The 17,788-nt window shown below is 37.7% G+C and overlaps 1 protein-coding gene across 4 annotated transcripts in view; it reads right to left on the bottom strand.

The window, feature by feature from the left end:
• Nucleotides 1-277: 277 nt before the first annotated feature.
• PCGF5 (polycomb group ring finger 5) overlaps nt 278-17,788 on the bottom strand; it is a 124,850-nt gene continuing 107,339 nt past the window's right edge. For 3 of the 4 annotated variants that reach the window (XM_047073160.1, XM_047073162.1, XM_047073161.1), the window contains exons 9-10: nt 11,857-11,916; nt 278-6,001 (exon numbers count right to left, since the gene is read on the bottom strand). In XM_047073160.1, coding sequence (XP_046929116.1) covers nt 5,954-6,001; nt 11,857-11,916 — 108 coding nt within the window. In that variant the 3' untranslated portion in view covers nt 278-5,953. The remainder of the gene's footprint in view (nt 6,002-11,856; nt 11,917-17,788) is intronic. The other variant, XM_047073163.1, reaches the window with a different exon arrangement.

The raw sequence follows: 17,788 nt of genomic DNA, 5'->3' as shown, positions 1-17,788 counted from the left end.
TTCAATTCACGTGGGCCTTTCTTTGACAGTTCCTTTCGAAGGGTTATTTCGATTGGATGAAGCTAACAAAATAAGTTGTTCTAAAGTGTGCGTGTGTGTGCAGGCCTCAAGTATTACTTGGGGACAGCCCACCGTCTCAAAACTAAGCAGCTCGAGAACCTCTAGAGAAGATTTATGATCTCAGATACTCAAAACTGTCATAAAATTTGCCACAGCAGTAATTAACGGAGGCTGCGGTCTACAACCACTAATATTAAGGATGACAGGCAACAAGAAATTATGCAATCAGAATTTTAATAACAAAGATACTATTTTTAACATGGTCAAATATACTCGGCTAAGTCCAGATTTTAAAAAACAAAAGAATCTAGCCCAACGGTACAACCATACAGCTTTATACAGAACATTCCATAGATCAACAGAAAATACATTTGAGCACAAAAATAAAAATATTTAAAGAGAATCTCTAAGCAGCATTTTATTTCTGCAAAACAGACATATATCTTGTACTGATTAAATATCTACAAGTGCTTTTCCTTTACAAAAATACATATATTCTTAATAGACGAAGTCATTAACAATGACCTGGTAATCTTTCACTTCAATTTGAATGATTTATAAGCTAAATCTTACAACCACAAAAAGGTTTTTATTTGTATTAAGATGTTACCACTTTTGACAAAAAAAGCTTAAAATATTTTATATTTCAAAGGAAAATTAGCAACATAACTATACAGTATATCCTGTGACGGTCTTGTCTGACGGGAGGGCTACTCTACCAAACTCTGGTGCTTGCTGTTGTCGCCAAGTACAGGAACGCAGCTGAAGGCTGGCGCTCTCCCACAAGCTCTCGTCGTGGGCCACAGCTTCGTAAGGACACTTAGGCCCCCATCCCCATTCTAAAAAATACAGCAAAAGAAAACCGACCCCCCAAAATGTGAGGCTGATCCCATTACATTTCTAACGTGTAGAACTTCTGCTCCAGTGGACTGAGGTGCAGTCTAGGGATAGATGATCTGTTTACTGTCTGTACAATGTGCCCAGAAATATTTAATCTTCGTCTGTACTAGATTAGTTTCTTATTCCATGAAGCTCTGAAAGATGGAAGAAAACTAGACCCAGTATTTTAACAGATCTTTCATTTGATTCTATATTTAAAGACAATTAAAATTAAAAGGCATTTCTGAATAATGTCTCAGTACTGAATCCTAGAAAAAGGGGCACAATGAGTATACATATTTGAATGAGCATTTAAAATAAATTATTTTAAAGTTTCATAACTTTCTGAAAAGGAAGTGCTGAAGCATTTTAATTCTATTTGCAAATACAGTTTAAGGATAGTGAGTACATATACCATTTGTGAAGGCTCTTCCCTAGGAAGAGAATCATTTTAAATTATTGGGAAAATACCTCTGTTTTAGGAAAAAGAAAACCATGAAAACCCTGTAATGTAGAAGTACATTTTAATGACCTTTCAATCTGAAGTTTTTCCATCAAAAATACTACAGACCTAGGTACGCCAAGTGAATCCAGAACTGGATGGTGTTTTTGTGCTTTCGAAGGGTTTCTGCATCTCTAGTATATATCATCTTTTTTGACTTTTCCATAGACCAGATCTGGCGGGCATGTTACGTTCCTTACTGTAAGGATCTATGTCTTACAGTATTAATAGCGTTTTCACGTTTTTGTTTCTAATCCAAAAGATTAAAGTTATGGCAAACGGATTCATTTTTGCAATTCCTACAACCAACATCTTACTGGTATAAAGCTTAGCCGGAGGGAAGATTCCTTACGATAAACCAGAGTATGTGGCCGACTGCATCCAAGGAGGTTGACCCAGTGGCCTCTCAGGCTGCATCACGTGAGTTTGACCTTCAAGGTGGCCACAGCGTAAGCTCCCAGGGAGAACGGCGGATGGGCAGTGCCTAACTTGATGTATATGCTCTTGATCTGGGACTTATTTTGCCAAATTTGGCTGTATGGCTACATTCTAATCACAATAAGGTAATCACTAAGAAAGAAGACAAAGAGTTGCTTTTTAAGAAAAAAAAAATCAGCCTTTATGAAAACTTTGCTTTTGAATACAAAAAAAAAAAAAAACCCACTTAGGTAAGTCCAATAGAATGTACTATTTCTTATACAAGTAAGCATGTCAGCACTTTTACCAAAGTCTGTCTGTAATGAAATTTCTCCTTTTACTAAGAACCCAGGAACCAAATAAGCATAAATTTCGTTTATATGGACTCTAATGAAGTGAATTAAAGAGCTTCTCAAATTAAACTTTAAAATCTCAATTTCAATATTCTCTTCAAAGGATGTATTTCTCCCACTTGCATCCAAAGGGGGAGCTAACTGTGGTGCTTTATCTCTTTCTCACCTTTGAGGATTTCCTAAGACCTGTCAGATGGTGCTGGAAAAACAAGGGCCATTATTGGAGAGGAAGTGTGCTCTGATTATTGCAAGAAAAACCTACATTTGACTGATCTCACCACAAAAATCAGTTTAAAGCCTTTCTTTGGTGATATTGTAGCAGTTAAGGTTACTTAAGGTTATTGCCTAACTATATAAAATTAAATTGCAACCTAAAAAATTCCACCCTCCAAACTGTTAAAACTGTCTCTCTAGCATGATTGTTAATCAACAGTAGAATGTCTTTGGTGATCTCTACTTCTTATGAAAATCTTTCAAAAAGAGATTACTCTCACTTATGAGTGCCTATTTGGATATAAAACCATTCATAAGAGACAGGTACAGAGAACTCAAAAGTTATGCAGCAAATCTAAACAGAAATGCACTTTTAGCAAAAGAGGCACTTTCTCTTAAATATTTCACTAAAGCTAAAGAGTTGACAATATTATATAACACACTTTCCCCCTTCAAGAATCACTTAAATCTGGATTTCGTTTTAGTGTATAATGTAGTTGAGTATGGGACAGATTTTTCAATGGATAAATAATACACTTTTCTAAAAGTAGTTAAAAGACCTTACCCAAAGTACCCGCACCCCAGACTGAATGACCTTATCTTACCTCATCAGTGAGCCTTTTAGTTTATTTTTTATACCTCTTAAAAGTATTCCATTCATCTAGAGAAAAGGCCATATTCTGATTTTTCTGTTAACTGATGTGATTACTTCAGTTAAAGTGGTATGCATGAACCACAGTCCTTCTTTATATCCAAGCTTCCTTGGCCCTCTTATATCTCTGACATCCTAGGGCAGAGAAAAGCGATTACAAAGTCCTTTATGGAAGGTAAAGTTCTTTCAGTTTCTTGCTTAAGAGACAACAGATTTAAACAAATTTAATTGAGTTTTGTTCTCCAGTTTTGCAGATTCAGAGGATTATTCCTACAGTTTACTTATGTAAGAGCTTTATTAGCACCCTAAGTTTATAAAACTAACTGCAAAAGTCACCTGTATATGTTTCTTGTATCTGGTTTCTTGCAAATTCCTTAAGCTGACTTAGGGGATAATTAGTGTATTGCTCAGACATGAAAGCAGTCCCATACTTAGGAAATTATAGCTGAATATACCACAAGAGGTGGGTTGAAGAAGTCTACAGTTCTGAATAGTAATGCTGTATCACTCAGGACGGTCCTAGACTGTACGTTTCCCTAAATGCCAACTGATGCCCTGCTTCCCTTATGGTTTCCTTTCACATGTTTTGGCACATATTCCACTGCATTTCCATAAAAATGTTAACATGTGAACAGTGAATAAAGGAATTTTACATAAAACGATTCTCAATTCCATAATTGCTTCCTACATATTTCCTTGGAAAACAGTAAAATTACATGTGATGAGGCAGCAACAGACCCAACTTAAAGAGCTCATGTGTCTAAAACTCACTGAAGGCTCTAAGTTTTGGCTGGGGACCCCAAAACACACAGGTCTCATTTGTGGTTTTATTTTAAAATGCACTCTCAATTCATTTTGAGTTAGTTAACTTCCATATGTAAAACACTATTTTAATCACTGACCTAGATGTGACAAATTTATAATATTAGAATTTCCTAGGGATGTCAGGGAATCGGATTTCACAGCACAGCAAAATAATTTCTGTAGCTAGAGAGCAGATGCTGTTTTTGGTTGAGTGTAATGGTCTGTTCTAACCATCTTGAAAGAGTTCACAATAATCTGCCTTTTAAATTCTGCTTCTGAGTCCCTCCAGGCACAAACAGAATCTAACAGAATGAAATTAAGAAAGCACTGCCATAACCTTTTTCACAAAAGTCCAAACAATAACGACAGAAAACTCTGATAGAGACTTCCTGACTTGAAACAATGACACATGAAAAGGTAATTTAGGAAGTTTCAGCCTTTTATAGTGTGAAATGCATCAAGATTTAGCTGTATTTTGTATGTGTTTTTTAGAGTTGTACAATGTTTTATTCCTAAGAAGCATTTTGAGATTCAGAAGGCATTAATCCGTGATACATTTTACTGGAAAATGTAGCACGTCTACAATGTATACAGTATAAAAACTATGTGTGTAACACACAGATTGTGCTCGTGTCAGATTTCTAAAACAGTTTTTCCTAGCTTTCAAGACTTTTACTAAGTTTCGGAGGTTAACTTGTTTATTTTGAGGCAATTAACAAAACTTAATTTCCAAATAAGTTTTTTTGAAAACAACTGTCGATTTAAAGGTTTAAAACGAAGTTCTTCACATAATTTCAGGTAATGAGACTTTCTCTGACTTGCAGACTAATCTCAAAATGAATGGAAGACTTAACAAAACTGCAAAATCAAGGACATTATCCCAGCTCTGACCTTAACGAGTTTATGTATAAAACAGGAATCCCATTTCCCCCTGCTGACTACAGGATCTAAAATGGAATCTCCTCAAATCATTAATTTGGGTTAGCATGTTCACCTACTACACTGCAGTTACTCTATTAGACGCATGTGGTTTGGAGCTGCGATAGGTAACAGTTTTAATTTATAATTGCCTTGAGACTTCTAAAATCCATAAAATAGCTAATGTTATCTGCTCTAAAAATCCTAATATTTAAAATCATCATAACCCTCTGCATGCCACAATGACACACACCTAAGGCCAACTTAAAAAGAGAGACATTCTACTCATTAAATGAGAGCCACAATAGAATGACGCATACATAGAACGGGCTACACAGTGATGTTTCACGAAGCAGCACCTGCTCGTCATAAGGCATTACGAAAGACTGACCTTGCTGATGCAGTAATTTTGTTAGAAGTAAGTGTGGCCAGCTGTCGACCTTTCCAATGGTTCTGAATCGGACTTCAGTGGTCCACCCGGTCACACACACTTTCAATCTGGAGGGCTAGCATGCCTCCTTGTGCAATGGTAGGTAGACCACACAGCTGGAGGACTTAACATGTCTACAACTATAATGTGCTCTAATGACGAGAATAATTGGAATTCTTCCCCCAAAGTCTTGCACACTCAAAAGTGAACTATTTCACACAGAAAAAGCTTAGAACAGGACCGTGGCTCAAAAACCACTCTTCTAAATACTTTCCCATACAAAATAACTTCAAGATATAATAATTATTTCTTGTACAGTACTCTAAACAAAAATTAATAAAATATTAAGTATGTGAAAACTGCAACACCACACAGATTGAGTCATATTACTAGTGTAATCAAACGTTAGAACGGTCTTGGAACAGGCAAGCAAAATATCCGGGAGGCTGAATCGTGGCTGCACCCGTAGCTGATTGCAGCCACGACTTGTACACTGAGACAGCACAAATACCGTATGCGGATGATTCAGTAGCAGAATGGCACTTGGTTCACTCTTAATAGAAACAACATAAATGCAACTGACAATTTAGAGACAGACAATGGCCTTATTTGCATGCTGAAAATCTGGTTGTGTCCCTCTCGTCCACACACCGTTCCCTGTGCGATCTGCTGATGAGTAAACAAAGAGTGCAGGAGTCATCTCCGTGGGATCTAGGCCCCTTGGTCTAACCGAAATCAATTCTTGGTCGATACTGCAATACCATGGGGTAGGACTATAAAATAAAAACATGATGATGAATAAGACTGTGTTTATATGAAAAATGAAAACAATATAGATTACATACAAAAGCTTTAAGAATGCAGGATTATTATTTACAATATTTCCTAGTACTACTAGTGATTATGACAATTAAAGACTAGTTACCATTAAAATGCTTTATTTTTAAATTACCATTATTTTTCTAGAATCAGGCAAGTTTTCTCTGATATGTAACAAAGGTCAAGTTCAAAGGCTCACGAGGTCACGCTGGCTGGGTATGAGTCATACGAAAGTAATAGGACTGAAGGCTCTGTGCCCTGCTTGAAGGTGTTCGTTCAATCATGTACCTCGTGGGGCTGCATTCCACCCAAGCTGCTGTTTGTGAGGGCCCACTGAGTCACAAATTAACAGAGACCTCTTGCTATGAAAACTGGGGTAGTTTTCACAAATCACATTTGTTTTTGGTAAGTTTGACACTTTTTTTTTAGCATTGAAACTTTAATGGTCCTTTAAAAACTGAAAAACAAGTAGCGAATTGTTACATGGAACATTCAGGTTGCTACCTCCTTTCAATAGTCAGTTGATACTATTATATATTCTGGGTGGACACACAACTGAAAGGTACGGACTGTTCTTCATTGCTGTGACTACAGACAAGGTATCCCTACATCAACAGACTAGAGAGGAAACTACTTCCTGGGCATAAAAGGCACAGGCCACATTGCCACTTCAGTATCTGTTTTCACCTGCTATTGTACCTTTTCATACAGAACCTAACATCACAAAGTCTGGTCTGGAGAACCACTGGTTTTCCCTTCCCGAAAGCTTCAGATTCCCCCTTTTAAGTGAAATTTCATTGAGAAGCTCCTTTTATGAAACCAAGAAAGTGCTGAGACTGTCATTGATGGTTCCCCTTCATCTCAGTGTAAGTGGACACAAAAATCCAGGCCACGAAATTGTGTACTCTTTCATACAGGTGAAAGGGGTGGGCTGAGGCTCTATAATCCTAAAAAGGACTATTTCTGCCCGTATAGCTAGGTTATATCCTGAGAAAACTCTTCATTGGTCTTTAGCCATTCAGCTCAGGATGGGACTGGAGGTGGGAATGGAAATTTCTAGGTCTTGCTCTTCCCAGCTGAGGACGTAGGGGGATGCCACCACCAGTTCTGAGGGCTGGAGTAAAAGTCACAGTGTCTCAAGATTTCCACGGTCTTAAATCTATTTTGGTTTATATTTTGTTTACTTGGTTTTATTTAAACTTTGTTCCCTCTGAATGACAATATCTGGGAGAAACAGGAATGTGCATTTTAAAAAACTCCCTGGGTCTTGTGAAACTGAGCCAGCTGTGGAGACTGCTACCCAGACTCCCTACACTCTGCAGTAGGGTAGGATCTACTTTCTGTTCTGGCCCAGCCCAAGGCTTGCCCTCCCTCCGCCACAACAACCTTCCTAGCTTTGTTCTCCATCCCGGACTCTGTGGAGTCTGCACGCTTTCTGCAAATGATTAAGGCACTCACTCTAGAATTCCTTCATAATATATAGAAGAATCCATCAGCAGTTCTACTGGGATGAAGGCAGAGAGGGAAGTAAAATGGCTTGTCGGTGGTCAGGATTTTCTGGTTTTGGTTGAAAATGGTTTGCTTTCTCCAAGTAACCATTTGTGTTTGTTCTATGATGACAGCTGAAGTTTAATCTTACTGAAGTGTTTTACAATGCTGGGAACCACTAAGATCTACTTTAAGTTCTATTCGTATTTCAGTTTGCTTTCTGAAGTAAAACAGCGCTGTGCTTAGTATCAGGGAATGTGGCGCACCACCCCACAGTGTTGAGCGACTGCCCCAAATGGGCCTACTTGGAGAGTTGCTAGTCGTCAGTCTCATCATGTGCTAAAATAAAAGATACTCCCACAGTATCCATTTCAAATGTGATAACTTTGGAAAGTGATAAATCACATCGACCTTGACTGATGTACTGCTTTTCGTAAAAAAGCTTTATCATAAAAGTGAATGTGGTTTCATGATAGATTTGGAAAATACAGAAAAGCACCAAGAAAAAAGGAAACTCACTTAAATACCACCATCCAAAGATAACTACCATAATTATTTTAGTGTCTATCCTTCTGGTCTTTCTGTCTGTATACATATTTTTTTTTCAAGACTGTAATCAAGCTACACATATTGTTTGGTAAATCATTTTGTCCGTGTAAAATTTTAATTTCCATTTAAAAATTCCGTAACTTATTTTGACACCATTTAATATCCTTGATCATTTTTAAAGGAAGAACATAATAGCTTTGTAGAAAAGAATCATAAGTTACCAGAAAATTTCCTTTTGCTGTATATTTTAGTTAATTCCTTTTTTTTTTTTAATTTTTTAATGTTTATTTGAGAGAGAGAGACAGAGTGCAAATAGGGGAGGGGCAGAGAGACAGGGAGACACAGAATCTGAAGCAGGTTCCAGGCTCTGAGCTGTCAGCACAGAGACTGAAGTGGGGCTCGAACTCACAAGCTGTGAGATCATGACCTGAGCCGAAGTCAGATGCCCAACTGACTGAGCCACCCAGGTGCCCTCCCTGCCCCCCTGCCTTTTTTTTTTGTTTTTTTGTTTTTTTTTGGCGATTATAGATTAATCCTGCCCCAAGGATCAGGGCTGGTTCCTAGAGTGGAACTGCTGGTTCAAACAGCATAAATACTGTCACCCTGAACTTCAGGGAAGTTATTCTATCTTTACGTTTCCAAAAGAAATATAAATGCTCATTCTTCACTGGTCTCATCAATAATGAGTACTATCTTTTCTTCCCTCTTAATATGGCAATTTAATAAGCATAAAATAGTATTTTATTTCTTCTAAAGAAATTAACCATTTTTGAATGCTGAGTAGCCAGTTTTGTTTCCTTCTTTTGTGACTTTCCTAAGCAGGTCTTTTGTTCATTTTTCTATGATAAGTTGAACTCTGTCTTACAGATTTGCATGAATTCTTTCATGTATTAAGGCCATTAAACCTCTCTGCGTATACTGCAAATATTTCCTTAGTTAGGATATTTTTGCCATGTACTTTTCAATATTAACAGTCAACTTGCTTTGTCTTTTTTTCCTTTTGTATGTACAGTGAAAAAGGCCATCCCCACTCTGAAATTATTCAACTATATTTCTTCTTGATCTTTGATGCTATCTATTTTAATATTTACCACTTTAAGCCATGAGAATCTCCTATAATGTGAGGTATGAACTGAATCTCCATCACCACCACCAACTCTCAGTAAAATTTATTGAAAACTAATCCTACTAGATCACACCCTCCCCCCAAAATCTATACTCCGAGTTCACCGATTAGCCCTGCCGACTGCCAAATACTGTCTCCGGTCCAGCCCTGCTGGCCTCCTTGCAACCCTCAAACAACCAGGTATGACCACTCCTCCAGATCTTTCCACTGTGTTCCCTTGGCCTGAAGCATCCGATCCCAGATACACACATAGCTATTTCTCTCACTTGCTTTTGATCAAGAACCTCCACCTCAAAGAAGTCTTCCTTTGGCTATCTTATCTAAAATATTCTACTTCCCTACTTTAATTTTTCTTCTAACACTACAAATCTGACTCATTTATTTTTCATCTGTTACCGTCATTAGAGTGTAAGCTCTGTGAGGAAGTTGTTCATTTTTACTTGTGTCCTAAAAGAGTACTTGGGCCTAAAAGAGTACCCAGTGCATAGTTAAGTGTTCAGTAGGTATTTGCTAAATAAATCTTTTTTCTTCCACTAACGTGAAATACTCTCTTTACAGATTCATACAATACTAGAGTCTGTCCCTGAGCTATTCTTTTGACTCATATGTCTGTGTTTAAGTCAGTGCCCTATTTTAATTACTTCAGCTTACAAATGCATTTTAGGATGTGGCGGTGCACATGCCCCGATTACCCACCGAAAACTGTGACGGACCAGAAGCACTGGCTCATACTTCCTGATGAACTTTAGAATGACTGATTCTGTTAAGTTAAACAAGAATCTGGTAAAAAGTGTGTTTGGAACTATATCAAACTTGATAACTTAATTATGGGGAGAAATGACATCTCTGTAATATTTAATTTACTATTTAAATTTCTTGTGTGTGAAGTGCCATTTTGGTTATTTATGAGGAAGTCTTTGATCTTAGGAAGTATATGCTGAAATATTTGGTAGTCAACTGTCATGATACTTGCAATTTACTTTCAAATAGTTGCACAAAGAAACAATAGACAGAATGATAAAGAGATTCATAAGATAAGGAGAAGGGAAGAGAAGGAAAGAGGGAGCATAAAATGTAGCAAAATGTTAACTGGTAAAGTCTAAGCACAAGTAAAGGATATTCCTTTGTATTATTTCAATTGTTTTGTTTTTTGGAAAACTTTTAAAATAAGCTGGTAGGAAAAACTGGGACTTAGTGAATTTTATCAAATGCCTTTTCAGTATCTACTGATGGTTTTTATTCGACTCTGTGTGTGTGTATATATAAAATATGTTTATATTACATAATATATATTACTTCCTTCCCCCCAATATTAAGCCATTCTTCCATTTCTGATAAAAATACTATTTAGTCTTGGTTTATTATTCTTTTAGTATATTACTTATCATCTTTGTATTTGTATTCAAAATGAGATTGATACTGGTTTTCTAGTTGGGGGTTTTCTGTCAGTTTTTGGTATCATGATTATGTTACTTTTGTAAAAGAAATTTGAAAAGAATTCCATCTTTTTCAATAATTTAAAACAGTTTACAATGGGAATGATCTATTGCTTGAAAATTGGAGAGAGCATGACCATCAAGCTATTTAGGCATCCTTTGAGGAAGTAATTTTTGAGTAATTATTTTCTTTCATGGCTTACAGATTTAAATTTTCTTTCTTCGTGGGTGAATTTTGGTCCACTGGTATTTTCCTAGAAAACTGTCCATTTGGTGGAATTTAAAAAATTTTTTAATTTAAAAATGAAATAGTGTAAAGAGTATATACATAATATTTTCTTGAAATAAAAAAGTGATAACTTTTCCCTTGAAAACTTGTAGCTGAATTTTGGTTAAAGGTGCATCCTGTTAATCACAAGTTCAACTCTGCGACAGGACCATATACTCCATAATGAAGTGCTGAAGGAAGAAAAGGGAATTTGTGAGGATTTTTAAAAATCCGATCTTATTCCGGTTCTTCTCTGATACTTTAGATGGGAGTTTAAGAACATCTTTATTTCTAAGGAACAGACATCAGTGCCAAGAGTGAAAGCATAAAACCGCACATGTAGGAGTTACGGTTAAAGGCAGAAGCACCACTACAACTCACCATCCCAATATAAGATGTACTTTTATTAGATAACTGGAATGTGCATCTGAGGAGAGTCTTTGTCAGTGCGTTTTAAAACTTGTCCACTATCATCTGTAGTAAGTGACCCGAGCAAGCTCACAGTTACATGTGGCTGTTGCCGCTGCTGAGCCTCACCTAACCCGGCGGTGCATCTTTCGCTTGTAGGGGACTGATTAAAACACAAAAAACAAACAAACAAAAACTTCCACAAAGAAGTGTTAAGTATGGAGCAGAGATCCAATATGGAGCAGAGATTTCTCAAGGGCTGAAACTAGTAATTATTGAAAATTTCTGACTCCTAAATAATGGCCTTAACATTTATAATTTCATTTTTTAGTTCTGTGAAATTAAATAGATAATGCAAGATAACTAAAATAATGGGAAATTTGGGGACGTAAATTGAAAAATGACGTTTTGTAGCTCAAATAAATATTAGTTTGGCAAAGTGACATGTCTTAGAAACTTGGGTTTGGGATGAGAGCGATCACCATCTTGGCGGGCATCGTCAGGGTCATATGTACAGTCGTGAGTGCCTCTTACCTGATACAAAGGGCCATCCTGAGAGCAGACTTGCGAAGCTGAGCAGTTCAGACACCGAAACTGCGGAGGAGATGAACTCATCAGATAAGAGGCATCCACAACTGGATACATATTTAAAACTGATTATTTAAACTATCTTAACGTCAAACATGAGTCAACATGATTAGTTTAAGTAAACACTTTCCAAAATATGGTAGTTGTTTTTGGAAAAAAAAAAAAGATTTTAAGTACGTAGTGGCTGGTAAAACGTAGCTTGAAACAACTTTAGTATCTAAAATATCAGTTTTGTTACTATTCTGCAAATATTTACCAAAATGGTGGCTATCCTTTCCATTTCCTCTTCAAATAATGATTTCTGGGAAAACCCTCACATCTTCAGTCCAGGAGGGGTATTCTCTTTCTTCCACCCCTTCCTGTAATTGATTTCGCTTAGCTCTCCTTTCCACTACCCGTGAAAGGAACACTGCTTAAGGACCTCAGGAACTCTGAAAGGGGCATGAGGCTTGCCCCAACCTGTAAGAGGTCCATTTTACATATTAGGCTAGGCTCTTCATGTTGCTCAGATGAGGTGTTTAGTCTCTGTCTCTATTTTAATAGCATGAGATTGTGAGCTCCTTGAGCGGCACACAGCAGCTTCTCACAGAAGGTTTTGTGAGTAAATCAATGAATGAACACATCTTAAAACTATTGAGTGGATTCATTTGTAAACCTGCTAAGTTCTAACAGTTTAACCATTCATATTTAAAGAAATAAATCATTCCCAAATCTTGATTTTTCAATACTGGGTTAAATACTTACTAAACGTAAACATTATAATTGAGATTATATACTTTAAACTTATGTATATATGAGTTCAACATTGTATGCCTCTTCAAAATGGGGAAAAACGCATAAAAAATATGTGAGGTGTAAATTAACCAGGATAAATCTAGCCAAAGCAAGCCACCTTTTTGAAAGAATATTAAAGTAAGCAATGATTCAAACAAATGTATTGGTGGCCTTTTAAATAAAATGTTAGAAATTATCCATTTCCTCAAAAGACTAGCAATTTTTTCCAGAAGTGAGTTCTTGACTTTGTGTCCAGGGTTCACCAACATGCTGTAAGGATATGCCCTGGCAACCTTCCCTTTTCACTCTGGAGTCCCCATGCTCTGGCCTATCAGACCTTGCACGTCCTCAACTGTGCCGAGTCCCAAACAGCATTTAAGGGAAGAGTTCAGGTAAAAAGAGGCTATTTCACTAGAGCGATGATTATTTTTTCCTATTAATCTCTTTTGGTACCAGCCATGAAGGATGTTTGTTTTTCCTAAAAGTGCTTAATAATGCAAATAACGCAAAGTAAGACAAATGTGGTACAGTAACTGTAGGTACGTCCTGGCAGGGGCTTGCTACAAGACCTAAAATCAACCAGGATCATCTGGGAAAGATAGGCTGTACTGAGACTTAGTATTCAACCTACCCGAGAAAAGGAGAGCAGGAAGAACACGAGCTCATGACGAAAGCTGAGGCCGAATGGGAAGATAGGAATAGTAAGTAAGCTCTCAGGGATGAGAGGAGGTACTAGAGAGAGTTACAATAATAGTAAAATGTAAGATACATAAGCTATTCGTAAACTTACTAACATTTATTATGTCAGGCATTCTGCCACGTACTTTATTACATAGTATTTCATTCTTACTAAGACATTTCGAGACAAGTATTGTTACTCAAATTTTAGGGATCAAAAAACTGAGTCAAAACTAGGAAGCAGAACACAACTGGGAGGAAATGGCTACAACACATATGACCAGAGATTCATTTCTAGAATTCATAAGGAGCTCTTAGAAGTTAGTAAGGAAAAGACAAACACCACAATAGAAAAACAACAAGGCAACTGATATGAAAAGAAACTTCACAGAAGAAATACAAAATTGATAATATGCTGTGTTGGTGAGGGTGTCAGAAAATGGGCACTCTCGTGTATTACTGGTAGAATTATACACTGCTAAAATCTTTTAAGAGGATAGTTATTATCTACCAAAAAGTTAAATATGCATACTCTTGTAAATCCCACACCTGGAATCTAACCAATGAATATGCCTTGCACATGTGTAAAAAGATCTATGTACTGGAGTAACTATTGCTTGTAATGTTAAAAAAAAAAAACCTTAAAAAAGTCTAAATTTCCACCAAAGGAGTGTGTTAATCAGATTATGCTACAGACACACAAATGGAATACTATCAATGTGGTATAAAGAATTGTATCAAAGTTTGTTGATTCTCCATAAGACACATCATCAAATGATAAAAAAAAGTTGCAGAAGAGTACATATGAGTCCGTTTATGTTTCAGAACTGTGATGAACCCTGGATATTATAACAGGATCATGTATTATTGGTGATTAGTCTAGATAACTAAGTCCCTTCTAGATTGAGATCAGATTCTATGATTCTATACCCTCAATTTACAGATTTGGAAGCCACAGGCAAGCCAGTGGTCATGGATCACGTTTCCTAAAGTTCTATTACTCAAAGGATGGTCCAAAGATCGGATGCACTGGCATTCCCTGGGAGCTTGTTACAAATGCAGAATTTTGGGCCCCACCCCAGACCTACTGAGTCAGAATCTGTATTTCACCAAGATCCCCACATGATTTTTATTCACATTAAAGTTTGAGAAGCACTGGCTTTTAAAAAAGGTACATTTTCTCCCATTCATAAGCAAAAGATGAAACACCAATCCTGAGTATAACATCTTCAGGCGGCAGTATCGTTATGAACTGAAAAATCTCTTAAGGATTTGCTAAGTGCAACCAGATGTTTGATTCCTAATGATAAAAACCTTTTAAAAATGCATCACACTGAAGAATTCAGAAAGTGCTAGGACTTGAGAAAACAGACCGAGTCTGAAGGGGAGCTGCCCCAGGAGGAAGAAGCGGCACCGAGGCCCTGTGGCACTGGAGGTGCGCTGCAGCCCTGGAGAAGCGGAGGCAAAGCTGGCTTCTCTGAGATTCTTCCTGGGAGTCTAGATGTAGGTCTAAAGTCAGGAGGTGACTGGAGTATGACTGGCCTTGCCTGAGGCAGAAGAGCCAGGGGGCAGGGCAGCATCCCGTGTGAAAAGGGAAGACAGCCACAGGGTTACTCAGAGACCCAGGAGAACATAGCACCTACGAGAAACACCCCACGGCACCGAAGAGAAGAAAACAGTTGCCAAGATGCCAATTCTAGCCAAGTCAACCTAAAAATTTATTCCAATGCCAATCACAGTCCCATTCTAGAGCTCATCTGAAAAAACAAATGGGTAAAGCGAGCCAACACAATTTTTAAAAGGGTAATAAGGAGCAACCTAGGATAGAAGCAACCTATTTGCCTTATAAATTAGTCTGAACTTTATTCAAACTTATCCCAAAGAAAATGGACAACTTAGGGGCTTTAAATTAGGGGTGGTATGTGATCAGATTTTTATAAAAGCTATATATGATGTGTAATGCAGTGCAGGGATAAGACCCACTCAGAAGAATAAAACAATGTCCAGGAACACAATGTACATACCTGTGTGTGTACAAACATGTACAGGTAACATCTGCATAGATAATGCTGACAGCTCAAAACACGGAGATAAAGTATGGATTATTCAATGAATGATATTTTTGGCAAAAAAATCTTAGAATAATTTAGTCTTAGTCTTGGTTTATTTTTTTTAATAGAAAATTTTTAAATGTTTGTTTGAGAGAGCCAGAGAGCACGTGTGAGCTGGGGAGGGGAAGAAAGAGAGGGGGAGAGACAGAATCCCAAGCGGGCTTTAGGCTATCGGCACAGAGTCCGACACAGGGCTCCATCTTGTGAACCATGAGACCATGACCTGAGCCAAAACCAAGAGTCGGTTGCTTAACCCACTGAGTCACCCAGGAGCCTGAGTCTTAGCCTAGTGGTAGGTATGTGTGTGTGAGGAAATAAATCCCAGGTAGATCAAAATATTGACCGTAAAAAAGTACCAGAGACAAGTAAAAGAATCACAAGGTAGGAAATCAGCTGACCCCAGCAGGAGGCACAGCCAGGTAGCAAAAGCAGTAGATAAGGTGAACTTTTCAGACCGACATCCTGGCATCCCGCTGGCAGTGGAGGGGCACTGATGGGGACAGAGTGGGGGCAGAGATGGGGACAGATGTGACTGCAACAAGTACACTAGTAGGGGCTTGATCAAGAAATGACTGTTTTGTTGCTTATTTTTCCATTCACTCCAACTGTCAGAATTCACCAATTATTATTATAATAACTCCTAATTGGAACATGAGCCAAAATTTAAAATCTGTTTAACAGAAAACAAATGGGAAATGGAGATCCAAATAAATGAGATGATCTTTAGGATATATGTTGCATAACTATTACCTTATAAAAGACAAACTCTGCATTTAACAAATATTTTTTGAGTATTTGTACTAGGCACTGCTCTAGCTACTGGAGACTCAGCAGGGAACAAATAATCATCCCCATCCTCAGATTACATTTTAGTTGGGGGACAGATAATAACATAACTAAGTGGCATAGTGTGTCAGATGGTATGAAAAAAATACTAGGGAAAACAGTCAAACCTGAAAACGGATTAGGAGAATGCCAGAATGGGAGTGGTGGTTGTGATATTAAGGAAGGTCAGAGCCCCCACTGAAAAGGTGATATAGAAGCAAAATTCTTTTAAGTGAAGAGGGTAAAGAAAATAGGTGGATACCTAGGGTGGCAGGAGAAAGCCTGGCATGTTAGAGGAAACAGGAGTGAGTGGGGTCAGAATGTGATGAGCCAACGGAAAGTAAAGCATAGGATCAGAGAGATGTCTGGGGAAAATTATGGGGGTCAGTATCTACAGGACCCTGGAAGGACTTCAGTTTTTATCTAAGTGAGATTAGAGGTCACTGGAGAGCTCGGAGCAGAGAAGCGACATATTCTAACTTGTTTTAGGAGAATCACTATGCCGGCCAAAGACAGTATGTGGACCGCAGGTGGAGGCAAGAGTGGAAGCATGGAGCTCAGGCAGGAGATTTTTACAGATGTTCTGGAAAATGGTGACAGTGGCTGGGACCAGAGTGGCAGAGTGGAGGTAGTAAGATATAACTGGATTCTGATGGTGGTGTTCTGATAGCAGAGGTCACAGAATCTGCTAAGGATAGAAGAAAGAAAAAGAAACTAATGAGGACTGACTTCAAGGATTTTGGTGTGAGAAACTGGAAAAATGGGATGACAAATTTTGGAACTATTGAGATTGTGAAGACTGAGGGGCAAACAAGCTTGGAGGAGAGCAAACAAAAAACAGGGCTGTCGTGCTGAAAAAATTAATTGGGCTAATACATTACTTTACCATTGTACTAAATATAAAATGTGGTTAACTTTTCTATTTATTGGTTTCATTTTTACTGGAATGAAAAATCATAAGGTACCGAACCATTTTTCCAAGCAACTTTTATTAAAATATGCCTTAAACGACCAAGGAATTTAAACTACCAAACATGTGTAATCAGAAACATAACTGTAGTAAAGACTGATTTAACTGATGGTCTATTAATATCAATCTCTATGCATTAGCTCCTTCACACTTTGACATTAAAATAACTGGCAGTGTGGGTGACTGCTGGGAAGGGGGTCGTGTGAAGGACAAGTGAGTGCTGGCAGAGGTCTTGCAGTGGATGACTTCTTACATCTCTTCAACCCTAAGGCAAACCCATTCATAGTGTCTGAAAATCATTAACACATACTTAAAATGCCCAATGACTTATTAAAGAAAGAAAGCTGCAATTATATCGTTACGAAATTATATGTACTATCACAATGTCTAGGCCCCAACTGTGCTGGGTAAGAAAGAACTGACTACCTCTGTTTAGCTGCACCTGGGACCTGAAACACTTTGGCTGGAAGGATTCAGTGAGGGTGATGTATGTAGAACCATTTTTTAAAAAACTATAAAA

This window comes from Lynx rufus, unplaced genomic scaffold, assembly GCF_022079265.1.
Source record: "Lynx rufus isolate CCGP_SWC_20201006 ecotype Redwood Valley unplaced genomic scaffold, mLynRuf1.p SCAF_11, whole genome shotgun sequence".
Taxonomy (NCBI): domain Eukaryota; kingdom Metazoa; phylum Chordata; class Mammalia; order Carnivora; family Felidae; genus Lynx; species Lynx rufus.
Note: the sequence above shows the minus strand (reverse complement) of the source record. Positions and strands in the feature narration are given on the sequence as shown.